We start from the raw sequence: 22,688 nt of genomic DNA, 5'->3' as shown, positions 1-22,688 counted from the left end.
CTTGCTTTGGCTCCTGTTGTGTAGCTATTCGGTTGCCTGTCAAAGCTCTTTTAAAACTGGCTTCTCAGCTTTCAAATTAGATTGGTTTTCTTACCTTAGCTCAGCCTTCTGTCATCTGTGACTCTTTGAATACGTTGCAGCTGTAAATTCCAGTGTTTCCAACAGCAGTGATGGCTGGTCATGTTGAAGGGTTGAGTTGCAATGTATCCAGGTGATGGCAGGTGGTGTAATTTATAATTTGCCTTTACTTTTTATTTTATTTTGCAGGTTAGAGCATGCTTGCATTTGAATGGAAATATAAGAGTTATTTACACCTGGTGAAGATGGGGGAATTCCCAGTTTGAATCCCCACTCAGACTTGATAGCTCAGACTGAGTGATTTTTTTGTTCAACATTTTATCTTAGATAATTTTGTAGGCTTGTTGGGAAAATAATTTTGATATGATCTGGGCCTCTTTGAACAAGGATAGTGCATAAGTGTGAAAGAGCAAATTATTTCTAATTTTGTTCGTTGCTTTGGTTGGCTCTGATTCAGGATGAGAAATCAACCACTGATATTCCATTTCTTTCCATCTCTCTGTTCTCACCTCTTTTCTATTCTAGTGAACCCATCCCTTCACATCATTACTACAATTGGCAGAACATCACAAGACTATCAAATGGTAAGTGGACAAGACAGGTTAAGTAACTCATAACCTATAATTCACTATTTTGGGTAAATAGTTACTTAGTTTGGATAAGCTCAGAGAGTAGCAGGAATCCCTTATTTCAACCCTGAGCTACAAATATTCTCCTTTATTGGGACTACTAATTTTTGTGTAGCAATCACACCAAGTTATTTTCTATTTTTGTTAACCAAACCTGGCCTAGGAAAAAAGTACAGGTAGTCCTCAATTTACGACTATTTGTTTCTGCTAGCAGTCAGCAGAATTAGCCTGCGATATTGCTTTCTAACCACTGCAATACCACGGCTCTATTCCCATGGATACCAAAATGTGATTGGGACAATCAAAAGTAATAGATGTAAGTTCTTTGGATAATGTTCTTTTCCTGTATTAAGTCAAATTGATATCTGTCCCAGTTGTATACTGCTGTTGCCCAATATGACTATAAACTTGGATATCTGCTCTAATGTCATGTGAATGCACAGCCTTACATTCTAGTCATATACTTTAAAACCTGCTCCAAATGGGGAGACTGTTTTTTCTTCTGGTTTCTATTATAGAAAGCACTTTCCAAGGAAGATCTGTATCTAATGATAACAAACCTCAAAGCTAAACATTCCAAAAGATGCTATTTTAAAAGAGAAAACAACTGGACTTTCTTTTTTCTATAAAGTTTGCTTCTTCTCCAAGAAGCTTCTTCAGTTCAGAAGAACTAAAGAAGCTTCTTGGATGAGAAGTGTAACAATTTCAAAGGAAAAAACCAAGACAGCCCAGTTGCCTTTTGGAAAAAAGCACCTCTGGGAAAACCAGGAGGACCTGGATGATTGAGAATCTCCATAGACATTCAATATTAAGCATTTTTCACCTTGCCCAAGACACTCTGTTCCACATATTCACCCGCTAAAGTCCCAGTCACCTGTAGGGATGGAGAGGATGTCAAAAACAGGAAGAACAGCAATAATGAAGTGAGATTTAAGAATTCACAAATAATGACCAGCTGTTTACATTTTTTTTCCTCTAGTTTTGAGAGATGAAGACATCTATGAGAACAGCCTAGCAATTCAGATATGGAAGCAGGCACAGATTTCAGGTAAACTCAGCCCCAAGAATTCAAAAGCAGGGTTGCTCAATGAATGAAAAAGGATTACAGTGGTTCTCAACCTTTTTTTCACCACAAACCTCCCACCCCCTGTAAATATCTTTTGTGGCCACAGATGCCCAAATCTCAAGATTTAAATTCTAACATTTCTTTAAGCCTTCATGGACCCCGTGTGATGACATTATGCTCCCGCAGGAGTCTGCAGACCATGGGTTAAGAACAACTAATCTATTACCACATACTTCAATTGAAACTAATAAATGCTGTCAGAGATCTTGGCTAATGAAAGGCTGCGATCTATGATATAGGAAAGCCTGGAATATGGGAGAACAGGAGCTGAATTCAATATGATCTGAAAGGAGATTTAAGATTGACGGCACTACCCAGCCTAGTTGAAAATTAAAGACCAATCTTCTTATGCTGCGTCACCTGTAAAGTCATGGAATCAATTATTAACCAATCCATTGTCCTCCACTTAGAGACAAACAACCTACTCTCCAATAAACAATTTGGTTTCAGGAAAAAACTATCCTGTAATCGGCAACTCTTACACTGCAAAAACATATGGACTACACTACTCGATCAGGGAAAAGCAATAGACACAATCTACATAGACTTCTGTAAACCTTTGATTCAGTGGTACACGACAAACTACTCCTAAAACTAAAATCTTATGGTATCTCTGGACACCTATGTAACTGGATAGAAGCATTCCTGTCAAACAGACAACAAATGGTCAAAATTGGGAGCGTCTTATCAAATTCTGTACCTGTCAACAGTGGTGTCCCCAAGGCAGTGTTTTAGGACCAACTCTTTTCATACTCTACACAAATGACCTCTGTGATCATATTAAGAGCAACTGCATTCTCTTTGCTGATGATGTAAAGCTATTCAACACCACACTGCTACCCTTCAAAAAGACCTTGACTATGTATCAGAATGGTCAAACAAATGGCAACTTCAAATCTCAACAAATAAATGCTCTGTCCTACATATTGGCAAAAAAAATCAGAAAATAAAATATAAGCTATATGGTCAAGACCTTGTTGAGGATCCAAACTTTGTCAAGGACCTTGGAGTACACATCTCAAATGATCTAAATGCTAGAGCCCACTGTAACTACATAGCCAAAAAGGCATTAAAAGTTATTAATCTAATCCTACGTAGCTTCTTCTCTGGTAATATCACACTACTAACTAGAGCATACAAAACATTTGCTAGACCTATACTTGAATACAGCTCATCAGTCTGGAATCCACATTACATATCTGATATTAACACAATTGAAAAAGTCCAGAAATATTTCACAAGAAGAGTTCTCCGCTCCTCTACTCATTGCAGAATACCTTATGCCACCAGACTTGAAACTCTAGATCTAGAAAACCTAGAACTAGGCCACCTCCGGTCCGATCTAAATATACAGTAGTATATAAAATCATACATTGCAATGTCCTGCCTGCAAATGAATATCTCAGCTTTAATCATAACAATACAAGAGCACACAATAGATACAAACTCAAGGTTAACCGCACCAAACTTGACTGCAGAAAACACGACTTCAGCAACAGAGTGGCCAATGTTTGGAATACTCTACCTGGTTTCTTCCCCAAACCCCAAAAACTTTAACCTTAGACTGTCTACTATTGACCTCACCCACTTCCTAAGAGGCCTGTAGGGGGCGTGCATAAGTGCACCAATCGTGCCTACCGTCCCTGTCCTATTGTGTTTTTTTATTTTTCTTATAAGTATCTATCTCATGTATTCACAACTATATTTATTCTTATACCTGTATCTTGTAAGCGATTGACAAATCAAATAAATACTAAATACTATTACATAAGAGGTGCTATTAGGATTAGTTGACATCTTATAGAAGAAAATAGAATAGAATAGAATAGAATAGAATAGAATTAGATAGATAGATAGATAGATAGATAGATAGATAGATAGATAGATAGATAGATAGATAGATAGATGATAGAATACTTTATTGGCCAAGTGTGATTGGACACACAAGGAATTTGTCTTGGTACAAATGCGCTCAGTGTACATAAAAGAAAAGATACATTCGTCAAGAATCATAAGATACGACACTAGTCATAAGCAATCAAATCATACTAGGAAACAGTCAATATAAATCGTAAGGATACAAGTGACAAAGTTACAGTCATATAGTCACAAGTGGGAGAGGATGGGTGATAAGGAGTCATGAAAAGGTTAATAGTAATAGTAGTGCAGACTTTGTAAATAGTTGGACAGTGTTGAGGGAATTATTTGTTTAGCAGTGTGATGGCTTTCGGGAAAAAACTGTCCTTGTGTCTAGTCGTTCTGGTGTGCAGTGCTCTATAGCGTCGTTTTGAGGGAAGGAGTTGAAGCAGTTTATGTCCAGGATGTGAGGGGTCTGTAAATATTTTCACAGCCCTCTTTCTGACTCGTGCAGTATACAGGTCCTCAATTGAAGGCAGGCTTGTCGTAATTGTTTTTCTGCAGTCCTGGAGGTATTTATAATATTGTGCATAGTATTGTATTGGCCTACAACCAATAATGGTGGCAAAGTGATAGACCGTCAGTTGCCTTCTAGTTTTTAACCTGGATGTTTCAGTACTGCTATATAGCCCTAGCAAGCTTCTTTTTCTGCTCCACCTATGTATAATTATTTTCTCATTCCAGAAAGCAACAGTGTTAATCGTAAAGAAGAATCTATTTACATCAATACAGAACAATATAGCAGGTAATTATGCAGACAAGCCGTGCTCTCCTTCACTGGGAATGATACAGGATGTGTGCAGTCATTCATTGTCAATGTGAATCCCTAGTTGTTATGTCTTCCCATAAGAGAAAAAAATAATTCTAATTCATTTAATACCAAAGAATGTTTTTTAGACAGTCTCAGTTTCAAAATCTGGTAAATTCTATTTAAGGAATCTTAAATGTAGTTTCCATCTAAAACAAAGGAAACTCTTTTCTTTTCAAGTTCTAATTGGTGTTTCTCAACCGTGGTAATTTTTAGATGTGTGGACTTCAACGCATAGCTGGCTGGGGAATTCTGGGAGTTGAAGTCCACACATATGAAAAGGTTTCAAGATTGAGAAACAGTCTATTTGAATGATGACACTGGTGAGTATTGTCTATAGAAAATTAGTTTATCAGAAATCAAAGGGTTTTTTTTAAACTCAGTCAAGATATTGAAATATAAGAGCATGCAATGGAATTAAAGGGATTCCATGATATAAGTGGGTATAGATAAGTCCTTGACTTATGACTGGTCACTCAGCAACTGTTCAAAGTTACAACAGACTCCCCCAAAAGGTATTTATGACCTGGTTCCAAAGTTTCAAAAATGGCTGCCTACCCCTGCAGTCACGTGACTGTATTTTGGACACCAGGCTATCAGCCTGTTTGTATATCCTGCGGTCACATGAATGCAATTTACATCGTTTTTGCAAAAAAAAAAAAGGCATTTATTTCTGATTCTAGCAGTTTATATATTACTCTAGAGCGATTTACAAAATTTAGCATATTGTCTCCAACAATATGGGTCTTTATTTTACCAACTTTGGAAGGATGGAAGATTGAGTCAATTTTCAGCCAGTCAGGATCAAACTGCTAGCAATGGGCAGAGTTAGCATGCAATACTGCATTCTAACCACTGTGCCATCACAGTGCCAATAAAACTGTCTATAGTGAACAATGGGTTCACTTAACAACTGCCACAAGATTATAAAATTGGGTCAGTCACTAATGACCTGCTTTATGACAATCATGATTTATGAGTGTAATTGCCTAATGGTCATAGACTGAGGACTATCTGTATAAGGCAAGACTGTGGTCACACTGTCAATCAGCAGTCATTGTGATTAAGTGCAGGAGATCTGGTACTAGCTTTTCAAACCCACCCATTTGTTAGTGTGAAAGGATACTACCAGATACTTCCTGGTGTTTTGGTTACCAGAGTAACATGGCTTCCCTCCAAAACCTTCTAATGTGATTTCCAACTGCATTAAAAATACATTTAAACCTCATCTTGAGAATTAAATTACCTTTTTATTTTACCAGGTCTCAAGGTAGAGATGCCCATTTGTGAGAAATTGGTATCCTAAAATCTACTTTTTAATGGGTTAGCCTGGGATTCAGACAATCTTTCCACCTGTGACTGAAATCTTCAAGGGCCAAAATCCAAAAGGAATGAAAGCATCCCAATGCCAACATACCAGAAGACTGGATAACAACACTGAACTAGTTTACAGGATTGTCATACCTTGTTCTTTCCACATCTTCCTGGCCCTACTTGTCAGCATTGTTATTTCTGACTTACTTTGCGGACCTTAACATAATTTATCACAATCTCCCGGGTAGTGAATCTTACTTTGGCAATATTTATGAAGCATGTCTGGATTTCATCTGACCATATTGTAGGATAATTTTTAAGAAATCTGCAGAAATGACAAGCCTCCACATCATTAAATAAATAAAATATAATAGTGTAAGCTTCCGTTTCTATTCCTATATTTGTTTTGGGATAGACACTCACAGCAACTCCAGAAATCGGCGTTATCGATATTATTATAGTGGTATGTGCAGTAAGCCAGAAATTTAGACTGGATTTGGCACTTGTTGCCATTATGGAGTCATCCACAAGGACCTGGGATAGCCAGATGCTCTTTAATAGTATTACAGGTATCATCTCAGAAAGTAAGTTATTCTAAGTAAAGCTGCCTTCTGAAATTGATTGGTTTTGTTCATGCTGTTCATGTTCAAGTAGTGCTCCAGATGTTTTGGAATTGTACCCAACAGCCCTGTTACAATTGGTACTATCTTTGCTTTCTTTTGCCATAGATGTTTACATTTATTTGTGCGTCTTTATATTTTGTGATTTTTCTCCAGTTAATTCCCTATTATTCTGCTGTTATCAGGTATTACAAGGTCCACTATTATTATTTTGAGACCGCAGCAATCACTCTGGTTCAAGGAAGATGACAGATTAATTCCTAGACAAAAAAAAAAAAGCTAAAAAGCAGAAAAATAACCCTTCTGTATACAAAAGGATCAGAAATAGAATTACACATTTTGGTTTCTTTTCTTGGATACTAGAAGGCTGGAGACTACTTTTCTAAAATAATAATTTGGGAATTCCCTATTCCACCCCAGACACCCATAGTGCAATTCTTTCTAAAGGATATGTACAAAACTAGACAGATTAACAAAACAATGGTTTAGGATTGTCAAGAACAAGTTTTAAAAGCAAAGTTGGAAGAAATTGAGTTTTTGTTAGCATAGCATATTAATACTGTCACCAAGAGACTACAGAGGCATGACTGAATCTAAGGGGCTTGGGAATTAATTGTAGTTACTGAACATAACTTAAATTCAGGACATAACACAATTCTTAACAGTAAGTTTGTAATGATTTAGTGCACAAATGAGCAATCTTGAAGACCAAGGGTTGCATTCAATACAAGTAGAAGTGTGGGTTGGAGTGAGTAGCTGCAAAAGTGGATGAAGACACATAATATATGTTGCTCTGGAGGCAGTGGGATTATTTATATTTTCAAGTGGGCTAAATTCACTTGAAGGCTTGTGTTTTAACATTTACAGCTATATCTCTACCTTAACATGGTAGGAAACTGCTGATCAGATGACTCTAAAAGTTATTTTAAAAAGGCCTTGAGGGTTTCAGACTGTCTCCTCTCATCTAGAATGGTGTTTCCCTTTGTTTCAGAAGTTGTGATGATCCCATTCTTTCATTTCCTTTCTAGGTCTCCTGCATAAAAACCGGTAAATATTGCTTCATTAGCTAAAGAATCTCTTTTTAAAAAAAAAAAACTCAAAGGGATTTTGGAATCATCTAGCCTCTTGCAAAGGTTTCCAGCCCTTGAAATATAGTAGATATATAATACGTAGCATACTCAACTGATTATCCACAATTCTCCTATCATCAGTTTCTCTTTGTTTGGTTCCTAATCTGCATTTTGTCTATATTTTGAACAATTTAGAGAAATGTGATCTGGGCATAACTTAAAACATAGATCCTGAATGGGTTTTGTCTAAAGCAGCTGGCTGAAGAAGTATCCCATTATTTATCAATGATCCCAAATATGCCCTTTTGGTCATAGTCTTGCTAGTCACCATTATGAATAAAAGGACATACTCAGGATTGCTTCTAAATCATGGGGCGGTTTATTTAACAAGCATTCCAGGAGTTAGACTGTTCTCTTGTAGCGGCTTGAGAAAAATCAAGGGTCATTGTTCTCAAATTGTTGTGTTCCCTACAATAGACCATGATGATGACCAAAGTACATGTTTCTGAAGATTTATTATCCAAAATAGCTAGTGTAATAGTGTCTACCTGGAAAATCGCGGGACAGCAACTACCCAACATAATATGCTCACAGGTTTCTCAGAAGAATCTAGCTGGCCTTGCATCCAGTAGTCTGCTGCATTAAAGTGGACGTTGGTCTAATATGGAAGATCCTTTCCTCCCCTCAGCATTCTGTCAGCTGGAACTTGATGGATTCGAACATCTTCAGATGAAGGACAAGCCACCTTCCAAATATTGCTGAAGATTAGCTCTAATCAACTGGCCAGTAGCAAGGGTAGTTGCTAGCAGTAATTCACCAGCTCTAGGTTACATGTTCTTGCTTTCACCAAATGAATTTCTTGCCTGAATATCTCTGAAATGCTTAAGTACTTTAGTGCCAAATATATTTTAATTTTCAGTTCCATCTAGTGCTATTAAAGAGGCATTACTATATAATCTTGGCTGAATAATTTAAGAAAGGAAGACTATTCGGATTCTTAAAAGCACGAGAGGGAAAAAATGTATTCACATTCCTAGGCAATACCATTGGTGTAGTAAAGTTTATGGCTGATAGTTTTTATAATAAAGTTTTATTTATCTGTAAAAAAACACAAGTCGTAAGAGAAACCACAGCTTTGACAAGTGCATTTGCACCCACCAACTATATGCTAAGCCGTGCCCTCATACTTTGGTTGCGCAAAGAAGCTAGTCAGTTTGCAAAATCTCCTCTTTATTGGCCAACTTGCCGTCCATCCTCTCAGCTTGTGGTAGGAGCAGCAGTCTTCTGACAGAGGCGGGCTAACAATCCTGCCATTTGTAGGAGCGAATTTACTCCTTCAACTATCTTCATGTGCGTATAACCGATTTCCTAATCATAGAGGGGGAAAAAAGATATTAAATTCAAATGAGCTTCCTATTTTTCCTGCTGTAAAGAAACAATATTTCAGTATACATTCATGAAATCACAACCGCTATATTTTCATGTTGCAGCTACCTATGCACATGCAAACTGAGATGTGGAAGAAGAAACCACACAGAGGAAATACCTCAACTAAACAAGAAAACTCACCCCTGAGTAAAAAGCAACTAGTGTTACGTCTTGCCCTAAAACTATCCTCGGAATTCCCAACATCATTTGATGGAGACAGTTGTATACAGGTAGTCCTCGATTTACGACAACAACTGAGCCCCAAACTCCTGTTGCTTAGCAAGACAGTTGAGTTTTGCCCCATTTTTACCTTTCTTGCTGGTTGTTAAATGAATCATTGTAATTGTTAAGTGTCATGGTTGTAATTGTTAAGTGTCATGGTTGTTAAGTAAATCCAGTTGCTTCACTGACTTTGCTTGTCAGAAGGTCACAAAAGGTAATCCCGTGACCCTGGGACAAATGCCACTATCATCCATTCATGCCAAATGTCCGAATTTTGATCACATGACCATGGGGACACTGTGACCGTTTTAAGTGTGAAAAATGGTCATAGGTTCACTTTTTTTCAGTGCCATTGTTATTTTGAATGGTCACTAAAGGAATGGTTGTAGGTCGAGGATTACTTGTAGTGGAAAAAAAGGGATGGATTAAGAAAATGTGATATCTCAGTAGATACAAAAACAGGGATATACCCTCTCTGAATTAGGAGGCCCTCTTAACATCAACTCAAGCACTAGTCACATAGCTGGATTACTGCAATGCCATGTTCCATAGGGCTTTTCTTGAAGTTCACCTAGAAGGTGCAGCTGGTCCATAATGCAGGGGAATATCAGCCCTGGGCATGCCTCATATATACTCATATGACTTCACGATTACCACCTCTAAAGCATAGTATCAGGTTATTTGGGAAACTACTTATGTCCCATAGTCTCTGCCCATTCAGTAAGATTTTCCATTCATTATTCCATTTGTATGATAAGCCACCTGATCCAAGCAATTTTGTGTGGCTTCAAACAGGTAAACACATTCCAATAAAGCTATGTTCAAAACCAATAAGCATACAAAATCCATCTGTAATCCATTTATAACAGAAAAGCATGATTCTCAGCACAGCTTTTGGTAAGAGCTCTCCACCATTGCCAGACCCTGAGGCAAAGCGGCAGATTCCTGTCTTCATGGCCTTCCTAAAGGCTGGGAGGGTCAGGGCCAATCTAAGGTCCCGGTTAAGGGGGGGACCATAATGTTGCACAGGGCGGGTGCCACAGCAGAAAAGGCTCCCTCCCTGGATCCTACTAAACAAAGCTCTTTGGCCAACAGGACCCACAAAATGCCTTTCCTGACAATTCTGGCAGAGATGATGTGCATAAAGATCCCTCAAGCAGTTGCCTTCTTTGTTATGGCTCTTGCCCTCTGGAAAGAGATCTCTTAGAGACTCATTTAGCTCCTTCCCATTCCCACAAGTTTTTTTTTTTTTAAGCGGCTCTTCTCTCAGACCTTTGACTAGAGTGTTTCTAGACTTCTGAGTGATTATCTGTACTTTATCTGGACACTTAGGTGACTTCAATTGTTTGTTTGTTTTAACATTTTCCTATTGTAATTGCTAGGGCACCCAGAGTAATTCTATTAAATAAAATGAACACATCCAAGGGACACATGTATAATACGTGGCATGAGGTGTGGGGAGTGAAGCAGCTTCTTGAAAATCTGAAGACTCCTTTTAAGTTTCCTATCCTTCTACTCCTAAATGGACGACGAAATCACTTCAAGTGGAGCAAGAGAGTTAGAGATGTTTTGTGCAGTTTTACTTTGGGATGGGATGTAATGGAATTCATTAGTATCCTTTTCACCTGTTTAAGGAGGAAGTTTATACAGGATTATAAATGGATCTATATAAAGATCCAGATGTTAAAAAGATTCTTTCTTCAGGCACTTGGGCTTGCATAGCCAACCCTGCTGCTTACACCAGCAACTCCCACAAAACCTAACCTTAATAAACTCCAACTTCAGATATTCTGCCATTTGGAATGTTTTACAGACTCGGAAAATATTGCTGATGATGTCTTCAGGTGAGTAACCAAGCTTCCATAAGTGAGCAAGAATCTGAAGAAAGAACAAAATTATCATTCGATATCAAACAGTTTTAAAGATATACATCCAGTTTCTCAAACACTATTTTTAAGTCAGCTCAAACATCAACGAAAATCAATATAATCACAATTAAATTATAAAGATAATGGACTTCAAAAAGGAGAACAAAGAGGAAAACTTGTGACATGCCTTTTCTCCATGACCCCAGCCTGTTGTTGCCTTTAGAACATATAATTAAAACCATGACCTAGGGCAATATGTTAAGCAATCCACGAGCTCTTAGAATGGCTGTGAGAAAGACATCCTTTTACAGATGTGGTTCCGGTCCTATGTTCACATTTTACAGATGTGGTTCCTGTCCTACGTTCTGGCAAGAAAACCAGAAAGCAAAAGAGGCAAAAGATATGCACTCCTCTTGTGCCCACCTTGTAAGCTTCATCGATGTTCGCATTGACACAATGGCCGATCATCTCCTTCACCAACAAAGGATGGGGCTCATCACACACCTGTGGCAAAAACAGAAGCATCATCATGAAGTCAAAAGCCCCCAATGCTATTGAAAACAGTTATGGTCCATATTTCCATAAAGAAAGATCAACCTATTTGAACTATACAAGGCTGCACAGGTCCTATAAGACCTGGAAAGATATGGGAACTACAAGTCTGCCAAAGTGGAACTGCTTCAGGATAATTTCATAGGAACTCAATAAAACACAGCCTAATCTCTTAAACACAGACTCTTCAGGCTCTTTGTTTCAAACTAGCACATTTTTAAAAAAACGTGTAAACAAATGCACTTTTCCCCTCAGGAAATTGACGTCCCAATTCATGATCTATATCTAAATTCTTCCATGAAACTGGTTGCTTACTGGCATTAACAATGACCAAAGTAGATGGTAGAGTGTTTAGAAGTCTGGTTCCAAGAAGGATTGGGGTAAAAAATAGCAAGCCATCAGGGTAAACAGTATTAAAGTGGGTGGATTTAGAGTCTGATCTGGCATAAAGCAACTTCCTATGTGACAGGATCTTAGAAGTGAGCCACTGTGGGAATATTCACGTGGGCAGGATAAAGATTTTCTTCGGAGAAGACATTTTAAAGATCAGGGGGTTTTTTTGATGGGGGACTTTAAAAAGGGGCAGCAAACAAGAGATGCCCAATGCAAAAGAAGAATCATGCTACCTTTAAATACAAAACAATAAAATACATTTTAGGGGGTAATTTTAATGTAGCACCCCTTCCACCATTTTGCCAAAACTCCTTTACAATTCTGCAAATCGCACTGACTCTGACGGGCAAAAGAAAAACTTCCCAAAGAAGAGAATATATGTAGCTTAGAACTACAGAGTCCTTGGTGCTCTTTGAACTTGGCTGTTTGCTTGCAGAGATTTCATTACCCAGCCATGTAACATCATCAGTGCAGTTTTAAAGAAAAAACTTTAATTAACCTTAAATACATTCTCACTATTGATGAAACCAAATCCGGAATGGGTAGATTGCAAGTTGTTTAGTGCCTGTTAAAAGAATGAAAACATACTACCATTACTATATTTAAAAAAAAGGTTATCCTTAAAGTTTTAAAGATCTACACAGTTTCTCAATCAGGAAAGAAAAATATCTAGATGTAACTAAAATGACATGATTTTTGTACAAAAGAAGAGATAGGGGTATGGTTTGTAGAAGTTATTTAAAAAAAAAATCTCAAAAAGGGGAAAATAAGAACTGAGCATCAACATAAATCAATGGCTGAATTGATTTGATTGAATCAATGGCAGCATTGGAAAGAAACCAGGAAATAGAATATTGCAGAAGTGCAAATAGCATCCTACCGATTTTCACATACTAGGCTAAATATGAAGCCACTTAATATTTTATAACATCCATCACATGAATAATTATAATTCAGGATGCTGAAAGAATATTTTAAAGACAGTGGAAATATTATAATCAAACAATTGCAATCACCAGGATGGTAGACAATACTCCCACTTTGGTTCTATCTGAAGAGGCCAGCTCATTTTCACTTTGGGATGACATCAAAATTCACTTTATCCCAAATGAATGGTCTTAATACATTTAAACCCCATTGAAGAATTAAATTTGGAACTTTTCTGTGAAGAAGCTGTAGTATGTGACCAGGTATATGTTAGACAATAGCCCAACTCTTTTCTCCAAGGAAGGCAGCCATGATCCAGCTTCATGATACAAACTTGTGTTACTTTCCACAAAGAGTTCAAGCTGACACATGAAATTATATTGTGTTCACCAAAGGGATTGTACTGTCAGCTGTAAAAACTGCCACAGCTAGGAAGACTTGAATTTTATAATGCAAGTTAATCCAACCATTAATAACGGTGTTAGTTGGAGAGGAGGCAGGGATGGGGAAGAGAAAGAAAGAGAGAGAGAGAGAGAGAGAGAGAGAGAGAGAGAGAGAGAGAGAGAGAGAGAGAGAGAGAGATTACATTTTCAAATCAGTAACTTTCTTGTAAAGCTTTTGTTATGGTTTTTGCAACATTAATATTGAATCTGCACTATGTCACCTGTAGAATCGAAAGTCTTTGCTATCCATCTGTTTCTCCAGCGGCCAGTTTCATCCCCCCCCAAAACAGGGGAAAGTACCATATGGCAAAGCTATTGAATTTTTAATTTTTTCTCAACTTTGGATACTGACAGAATTAAAGAAGCTGCAGGAAGACATTACTCACCTGCCTCATGTCTCCCTGGGCTGTGAAGATAATGGCTTCTAGACCATCATCTGTATATTGTACATTCTCCTTCGCAATGATTTTCATTAGCCTCATAAGAATCTGGGCATCTGTTAGCTTAGTGTATCGCAGAACTGCACAGCGAGACTGGATGGGTTCTAGAGGGCAGTGAATTTAGAGATGAAATTACATTTATTTCTTGTCTTTTATTATTTTTACAAATAATGCAAGGTGCGGAACATACCTAATACAGATAGTCCTCGACTTATGACCACAACTGAGCCCAAAATTTCCATTGTTAAGTGAGTTTTATCCTATTTTACAACCTTTCTTGTCATGGTTAAGGAATCACTGCAGTTGTTAAATTAGGGAACAGCTGTCAAGTGAATCTGGCCTCCCCATTAATCTTGTTAGGAGACTATAAAAGGTGATCACAAGACCCCAGGACACTGCAACCGTCATATGAGCCAACCATCTGAATTTTGATCATGTGACCACGAGGATGCTACAATGGTCGTAAACGTGAAAAACAGTCATGTCCCTTTTTTCCCAGTGTAGTTGTAACTTCCAACAATCACTAAACAGGACTGCGGTAAGTGAAAGACTATTTGTACCCCTTCCTCCTTTTTCCACCAATCCTATGAGGTGAACTGGGCTAAGATGGTGTGACTGGCCCAAAGTCATCCAGCTGTTTGTTTTAATGTAATTTAATTGCAGGGATTAAATGCAGTTGTTTTAGGAACACTAGAAGAAAATCATATTCAGCATCAACCATTTGTCCTTTTATCTTTAAAATGTCTACAGTGACCAGTAGCAACTGCCAGAATTTGAGGTAGGAATTTCACCTAACTGTGTTGGGAAATGCCAGAAACTGAACACATAGTTTTCAATTATGGGAATATAATCTCTTTTCGATTTGGCCTATGTACTTTGCTTTGCATAAAAGGAAGTTGGTTTTAGCACCCATGTCTGGGTATACTGTGACAGAATGGTCAACATCCTTTCTAGATGTGAATTTGAAGCTGTAGTCAAGCACAGGGTATTCTGATGTCTACCCTCTCTTACTAAACCAAAACCACAGGTTGCCAGGAATTGCTCCCGCCCAAACCTCTGTTTATGTCAAGAGTCCCCTGCTACATCATTCCTTAAAGGTATTCAAAACCAGTATTACTTTTACTTATGCACTACTGCTCCTCCTATGAAGGGAATCCAGAGCAGTGCATAAATAAAGCTTCTTAAAGACCAGGGATGAGTGGCCGGTTGAGTAGGAGTTGCCTTGTGATTACTTCGTTATAAGCCTGCTTGCCTTTTTGTATTATATATTTGGTTTTCATATATTCTATTGTTTCATGGGGATTTTTTCCCTTTGATATATATTTATTATTTAATTAAATGTATATGCTGCCCGTCTCACTGTCCCTAGTGACTCTTTATTTATGAAACCATTTAACCCAATTAATTTGTTATTTGCTGTTTTGGTGTCCAGGGTTAGGCTTATGGAGTTGGGTGGTTTTATAAATATTATAGTAATTAAATAAATAACCCATACAGCAATCTATAATAAAACATAGTAAAGCAATTACATTAACAGAATAACAGAGTTGGAAGGGACCTTGGAGGTCTTATAGTCCATCCCCTGCTCAGGCAGGAAACTCTTTATCATTTCGGACAAATGGCTGTTCAATTTCTTCTTAAAAACTTCCAGTGTTGGAGCATCCACAACTTCTGAAGGCAAGTCGTTCCACTGATTAATTGTTGTACTGTTGACATTAGTTCACTCTATTTTATATTTAATTTAATTCCATTTTTTCACTGTGCACCTTTAACAGAATTAACAAATAACAGAAAGCAAACTTTCTTTAAAAAGCAGCCATCCTGGAAGAGATGTTACCTTACAAATGCCCCAATAAATAAGCATATCTTGAGCAACTATTCAAAAGTAGATGACTTGGGAAAAGTCACATCTCCTCCTTTGAGTTTCATACTTGGGAAGGCCCCACATGAAATCTTAAGCCAGAACCACAGGGAAGACCACAAGATGTACCTCCCAGTGATTCTAATGTTTGGATCCTATTGGATTCAATGACCTTTGAAAGTATTTTTAAAGTACTTTGATATTTAAAAAATGTGCCTCTCATTGAAATCATGTACTCAGTGACATCAAGATTCAGTACCTACATAAAGAGGCATAAAATCATGCTAATTTAAGTTCTTAATTGGCTTAACTTTAAAACATGCAATTTCACACTGCTTGAATCAGTCAATTAGACCTCTCCAAACATTGTTTGCAGCACACCAGCCATCTTATTTACTCTGGTTCAGAGATTCTGGGATTATTTCGCCTTTTGGCTCAAGTCCAGTTTTCATATTATTAAATGTTTACATAGCATGGGTTGATCTCACATCACTGTGGCAGCGTCTGCAATCTACTGACTGTTTTTGAAGGGAACCACGTGAGAAGATCTCCTGCCAAGTGCCTATCACAGAGGCTCCTCACATGATCCTCTCAGTGATGTGCCAAATAATTATAAACAATGCCACCATGGGTGAGTGAGAACTTGTAAAATCTCACAAAGCATTTACACAGTGGTTTTCCAAATGTTCAAGACTGTTCTACAACTGCAATTTTACAGCAGCTTTTCAAGTCTGGTTGTTATTAGTATGTCTGCATTTATGTCTGCATTGAACACCTTTCCTATGCGCTGTCTCTGACGTATTCTTGGCATCACCTGGCATGACAAAGTTCCAAATAGCGCAGTCTTGGAACGTGCTGGAATTTCTAGCATGTATATGCTATGGAAACAGCGACGTCTACGCTGGCTTGGGCATGTCGTGAGGATGGCTGATGATCGGATTCCGAAAGACCTCCTGTATGGAGAATTAGTGCAGGGAAAGTGCCCTAGAGGGAGACCACAGCTGTGATGTAAGGCTATCTACTAGAGGGATCTAAAGGCCTTGGGAATGGACATCAACAACTGGGAAACCTTGACCTCTGATTGTTCAGCTTGGAGGCTAAAGATGCAGCATGGCCTTCTCCAATTCGAAGGGACACTCATTCAGCAGGAGGAGGCAAAGAGGCAGTGGAGGAACCAATGAAATCCGGGGGCTGGACAGGAGACAGACTGTATCTGTCCTCAGTGTGGAAGGTATTGCCCCTCTCAGATTGGCCTTTTTAGCCACACTAGATGGTGTTTTAGGACCTCTTTTCAGAGCACGATACCATAGTCTCTTGAGACTGAAGGATGCCAATGGCATTTATGAGTTAGAGCCAAGAATAAACTTCTGAGGAAATCCACTGCAGAGATAAGTTTCAAATGTAGAACTTCCGTTACTCTCACCTGCTCTTTTACACCAGCCCCTAAGGACTGTGCCTTACAAGAATTCTCTTCAACCTTATAAAGCAAAAGGACATTTAAGGCCTTTAAGCTTCTATCTTTACTTTGACGCTTGCATTGTGATAATAGAAATATTTATTTCCAATCTAGGAATAAGTGAGAGAGACCCACTCCTCCTAGCCAAATGGCCGATGTTCTTACCTATGATTTTGTCAGAAGCATTGCAAGCCAGAGCAAAACGAGTTGTTTTAGAATAAATTTCCATAGTGCGTCTCAAGGCTTGCTGGGCTCCATCTGTCATGCTGGTGGAGGAATAATAGAAAAGGCAAAATAACTTTAAGCCATGAAAGTTCACCAAAATGCCTGTCATCATTGGACAATATACCTTGTCCAGGACATGGTATTTACTAATGTAAACAGTTTCACTCAGGCTGACCTTAAAGGAAACATGACATTAGTACTCTTCAAATTCATGAGTAATTATACAATATAGGTGATTGTTGGAGTGAGGAAAAAAACTTCTCACCTGTCTGCTTCATCCAAGATAATTATTTTATGTCGGCCTTTTGGAAGTGTCACTTTTTGTTGTGCAAACATCTTGATTTTGTTCCTGACAACGTCAATGCCTCTGGAAGTAAAATGCTCAGTTATTACTTGTGATTCACTGATATTAAACCTTGAATGGGGGCAGCATGATTTTTACAAGCTATTTTAAGAGGTCTTGTCAGTTGAAGAATGGAGTAGGATTGCTTAAATTAAACACAGCTCTCCCTCTAACCTTTGATTCACCTGTCATTTGATGCGTTGAGCTCCAAAACGGCATCTTTCAATGCAGAGCCCAGAAGTGCACGAGCCAGACAAAGGATGCTGGTGGTTTTACCGGTTCCTGGTGGGCCCTTAAAAAGAAAATAAAAAATAAAAAGATTCCAACCTGGAATTTGGAAATTGTGGTGTTATTTCTTGAAACATGTCACCCTTAAAGGTTTAAGTCTAGAGAAGCTTGCAGACTTAAAATATAATCAATGGCAGCTACGGTAATTACATGAGTTACTGTCACAAAAAATAGAGGAAGTGCTAATACTGGTACTTGTTGTATTTTATACTTAATAGTTACTTAAGGAACTGTCTCTCCCCAATTGTTTCTATCTGTCTTATCTGACAGGAAGAGTGGCAGGTACTGTCAGCTAGGGAATGACAACTGATGGGAACCACAAGAGCATTTTCTGTCGTGGCTGCTGCCTTTAGGAATATCATTCCCTTGTGATTAGTGAAGGCTAACCTTTTCCAGAAGCAGTGCCCAAAGCGCGTGCACGAATGTGTGTATCCAAACCCCCAAAAGGCAATGCGTACGCCGCCCATGCATGCACACCCCGTCCCCACACATGCACAGCAGAGACCCGATGGCCAGCTGGCCAGTGGGAGGCGCATGCGTGGTGGAGCTGAACTAGGGTGATGGCTCACGTGCCTAGAGAGCGTGCTGCGTGCCACCTGTGGCACGCGTGCCATAAGTTTGCCATCATGGGATTAGCCCAATCCTTGCTGGTCTTTCAAACTTGCCTTTTGCTTTACCTACCGCTGGGCCCAGATTACAGCCAATTTCCTAGCTGTGTGGATGATAGGTAAGGTTATGCCCAGCTGCTAATCATTTCCATTTTTATTTGTTCTTATATTGTGTGGTTTTTGTTTTAATGTAAACCATCTAGAGTAAAAATGAGATAGGCAGCTATATAAATTGAATGAATGAATAATGGGATTCTCATCACTAACTCAGGTGACTTAATTTTTTTAAGATGGCACTTAGCTTGGAAACAAATTACTTACAGCAATAATAATATTTGGAACATTTCCTTCTCTTGCAAACACCTAGGAAAGAGGAAAAAAAGGACAGTTAATTAGAAATGCAAGTTTCTGTACTTGGAAATTATAGTATTTCAAATTTTGGGAAGTTATGGAGAGTTATGACGTAAATGTTTCAAAATCTCTTGCAACTTTCTTATCAATACTTTTTGCCTTCCTTGAGAGTCTTCCATGCCTTCTAAACAAGTTCTCTTTTTAGAATTTGAAATAAGATTTTACAGGTGGTAATATAAGAAAAGAAACCTCTTACTTTTCTCTGTTTAAGTTCTGTACTATGGAATCATCTTCAATCTATATTGAGCAAATAACAAACAAGGAATTCAATGCAACATGCTGTCACTTATGGTGATAAGTGCCCTCAGTTTTGGTATTCAGACAAGAGCTAAAATATAGAATTGTATCCATTACTTTAACCATCTATTATGTTTTTTCCTTAGCCTTGTCTCATGGTAAACAAAAAGACATAAAAGAGAGTATCAGCAAATGATTCACCCTCTGTGATTTAGTGCCAAGAACAAAAACGATATAGAGCCCTTATAACAACACTTCCTAAACTGGTTCTAAAAACAATGTTTGAAGTGAGCCCAACATAGAGCACTAGAGCATTATCTGTAGCCATAGGCAACTGAGAATTCCATGCAGATATTTGGATATTGTCGCCAACAAAGAAATGCAGCTCTGCTTCATTTCAGTGCCAGTTCATTGCAGGAAAATAACTCCCCTAGTTACAAGACCTACTTAGACCACATTTATGAATAGATCTTAAAATTTCATAGCCACTGAAAGCATTCTTCTTACATAAAGTGGTTTACATACCTCTAATCTGCTAACAGTGTCTTCATTGCCAACAATTTCCAACATCTTCATTGGCCTGTATTTTTCAACCCTGTTGGACAAGACACATTAATACTCCCCGCTGTGCCAACGGCAAAAGAAAGGAAATGCAGTTGAAAGACAGGGAACTGAAGCAGAAAATGAAGTTTAGAAACAAGTATGGGGGGAAGAGCAGGAAAAACGCAATCAAGTTGGTAAGTACTAAAATAGTTTCCCCCAATTGGCATCATCTTCTAGTTCTATTAAACAGCATATTGCCTGGATTCATACAATAAACTAAATTCTAAATTGAGGATTAGAACAAAATACAGTGGCTGATTTCACGTGACATATTATGTTCACATCATGTCATGGTGAAGACCTGGTTTCCACAACATGCTGACCATGTTATGCAAACTCAGAGATCATTTTCAGAAACCATAGGAGCATGTTGGCTGGCTAGATATCTGGAGAGCTTCAAGTTGGGGAGGCCAAACTGTATGAGGTCTTCTGATTTAACAGAGGGTTGGACTAGAAGACCTCTAAGGTCTCTTCCAGCTCTATTTTGATTGATTGAAATAAAGAACTGCATCATTTTTTTGCATCATAAGGTATGGATGACCTATGTAGGAACTTAGCCTATAAGCATTTACCTGCAGTAAATTGTCTGTAAGAGCCATATAATTGTTTCCAAAAACATTTGGAAGAACCAATAAAGAAGAATATTTGTAGCTCAGGGTTGAAATGAGAAGTTTTTGGTGCTCTCTGAGCTTGAATTTTTTTCTTGCAGAAGTTTCATTATCCAAACTAGTTTGGTATATTTTGCTTGCACATAAACAGATACGTTCCAAATCTAGCAGCTCCATGCCCAACATGCAAAGCTTCGTTAGTATTAACCTGGACCAGGATTTCTGTGACTTAGTATAACCGCAACTCTGAGTCACTGGGAGTTGGGCAGCATATTTATTTAATATTGTTATTCTGCACAAATGAAACTGCTTGCTAGCTAATAGTTCTAGGGCAGCATCAAACACAAACTGGTGAATTTTGAAAACACTAGAGATGCAATTGAGTCCAAAATTTCTGTTAAGTGAAACATCTGTTAAGTGAGTTTTGTCCCTTTTTATGACCTTTCCTACCACAGTTGTTAAGTGTATCACTGCACTTGTTAAAATACTAACATGGTTAAGTTAATCTGCCTTCCCCATTGACTTTGCTTGTCAGGTCACAAAAAGGGAATCACATGACCCTGGGACACTGCAATGGTCATAAATATGAATCGGTTGCCAAGCGCCTGAACTTTAATCATGTGACTCTGCAATGGTTGTAAGTGTGACAAATGGTCATAAGTCCCTTTTTTCAGTGTTGTAAATTTGGACAGTCACTAAATGAACTGTTATAAATCGAGGACTACCTGTAAACCTGTCTTGTGGGGATTTATCTGGGAATTGCAGAGATGAAGGGCAGCCTGGAAAATCAACCAACAACCCAGAAGAAATCTATGGCAAATAATTTTCATTTGCCAAGAAAACTGTAAGGCTGCTTCTATGTAGTCCACTGGAGCTGAATTTAATTTAGGTGAGAAGGGGTTCAGCACAGTATGCAGATTAGGTGAGTGTGTGAATACTGCCATCCCGATCACAGGTTTCTGTAAAGCCTCTTTCTCTCTCTGTATGTGTATGTATACACACATATACACACACATACACATATGTAATTTCTTATTATACATAAAAATGTGCCATTCAGTTGGGGTCAATTCTTTATCACCACCTGGATAGATCTGATGATCTATCATTAACCTGATCTTTTAGGTTTTCCATCAGTGACTTTCTGAAATGCCCCTGCAAAATCCAATTTATACCCCTTAAATAATCTATCATCATTATATTTTCATCCCACCTTTAAATATGTAATTCTAAGTTATGAACTTACCTAATACTCCTTCCTCCTAAATTTCCCCCAACAGCAACAACCCCATAAGGTGGATGGGCTGAGAATTACTGACCCAGAGTCACCCAGCTGTCTTGCATGCATAATGGAGACCTAGAACCCGCAATCTTCTGATTTGTAGCCTAGCACATTGACCTAAACTACTCTTTCATTCCCCTCCAAAACCTAAAAATGCCAATGCAAACCCCCGTCGGCCACTAGAGGGCAGGAAAAAAACACTTTTAAGCACTCCCTCGAACTTTACTGCCACCTAATGGCCGGTCAGAGTTTTGCAGCCCAGGTCTAAGCGGCCCCCAATGCAATCCCTCGCCACCCACCTCCCCAAAGTCACTATCTTAACGCTCCCACAAAAAGAACACCGGCTTCCTATTGCTGCGCCATCAACCTAACCGTCCGAACCCACTTCCCCCGCTTCACAACCCTCAATAACATCCTTTGGTGGGCCTGCCCTTCCTCCCCGGTTCTGTTTCTCACCAGGGCAATTCATAATGGCCGCTCCCGGCGGGAGAAGTAGAAGTAGAGGCGACATCAGCAGCGCTCCCGCCTTCTTTCCCTCCTTCAAGCAACTTCCCCGTACCGGGTGCCGCCATTAGCGCTTCCCGCCGAAAGGCTTCCAAACCACGCCCCTATTTACGTCAAGAAATGCGCGGGAGGCCATTTCGACTGAGGGCAAAGACAGGGTTAGTCATGCGGGTTTCAAAAACTGACGCTCACGCGATCCTTGTCATTTCTTTGCCCTTAGTTGGGTGGCTTCTGTCCTTCCTGCTGTCGCTGAGCGTCCCTGTCTTCTGATGCCCATCAGAGGAGTCGGGTTGAGAATCTGGATGTTTATCATGGAAGCTGTGACTCTACGATAAGAACCCACCTGGAGGATTCTGATTTAATCCAAAATGACAGTGACAAATAATTTCTTAGTTTATATGTTTAAGCTTTAACTCGCTGCACGGCA

At 38.7% G+C, this 22,688-nt stretch overlaps 2 protein-coding genes across 5 annotated transcripts in view; one reads left to right on the top strand and one right to left on the bottom strand.

The window, feature by feature from the left end:
* Positions 1-7,666, top strand: part of LAT2 (linker for activation of T cells family member 2) — a 29,531-nt gene extending 21,865 nt beyond the window's left edge. The window contains exons 9-12 of one of the 3 annotated variants that reach the window (XM_087926549.1): positions 604-662; positions 1,687-1,755; positions 4,435-4,495; positions 7,521-7,666. In XM_087926549.1, coding sequence (XP_087782675.1) covers positions 604-662; positions 1,687-1,755; positions 4,435-4,495; positions 7,521-7,533 — 202 coding nt within the window. In that variant the 3' untranslated portion in view covers positions 7,534-7,666. Of the gene's footprint in view, positions 1-603; positions 663-1,686; positions 1,756-4,434; positions 4,496-5,820; positions 6,250-7,520 lie in introns of those variants that run through there. The other 2 variants (XM_087926539.1, XM_087926542.1) reach the window with 2 other exon arrangements.
* Positions 7,667-7,918: 252 nt separating this feature from the next.
* Positions 7,919-22,348, bottom strand: RFC2 (replication factor C subunit 2). 2 transcript variants are annotated; one of them, XM_087926528.1, is made up of 11 exons: positions 22,214-22,348; positions 19,790-19,859; positions 18,938-18,979; positions 17,906-18,012; positions 17,643-17,744; positions 17,318-17,418; positions 13,782-13,939; positions 12,525-12,590; positions 11,504-11,584; positions 10,977-11,090; positions 7,919-8,930 (listed from the first exon to the last, which is right to left on the bottom strand). In XM_087926528.1, exons 1-11 carry the CDS (start codon positions 22,327-22,329, stop codon positions 8,820-8,822), a joined length of 1,068 nt encoding a protein of 355 aa, XP_087782654.1. In that variant the 5' UTR covers positions 22,330-22,348; the 3' UTR covers positions 7,919-8,819. The 2 variants fall into 2 exon arrangements, with proteins under 2 accessions (XP_087782654.1, XP_087782658.1); XM_087926532.1 differs by lacking the exons at positions 7,919-8,930; positions 10,977-11,090 and adding an exon at positions 11,366-11,382 and having other exon boundaries at positions 11,416-11,584.
* Between the last annotated feature and the right edge of the window lie 340 nt (positions 22,349-22,688).

This window comes from Pseudonaja textilis, chromosome 1 (genome assembly GCF_049901715.1).
Source record: "Pseudonaja textilis isolate UNSWEBS1 chromosome 1, rPseTex1.2, whole genome shotgun sequence".
Taxonomy (NCBI): Eukaryota; Metazoa; Chordata; class Lepidosauria; order Squamata; family Elapidae; genus Pseudonaja; species Pseudonaja textilis.
Note: the sequence above shows the minus strand (reverse complement) of the source record. Positions and strands in the feature narration are given on the sequence as shown.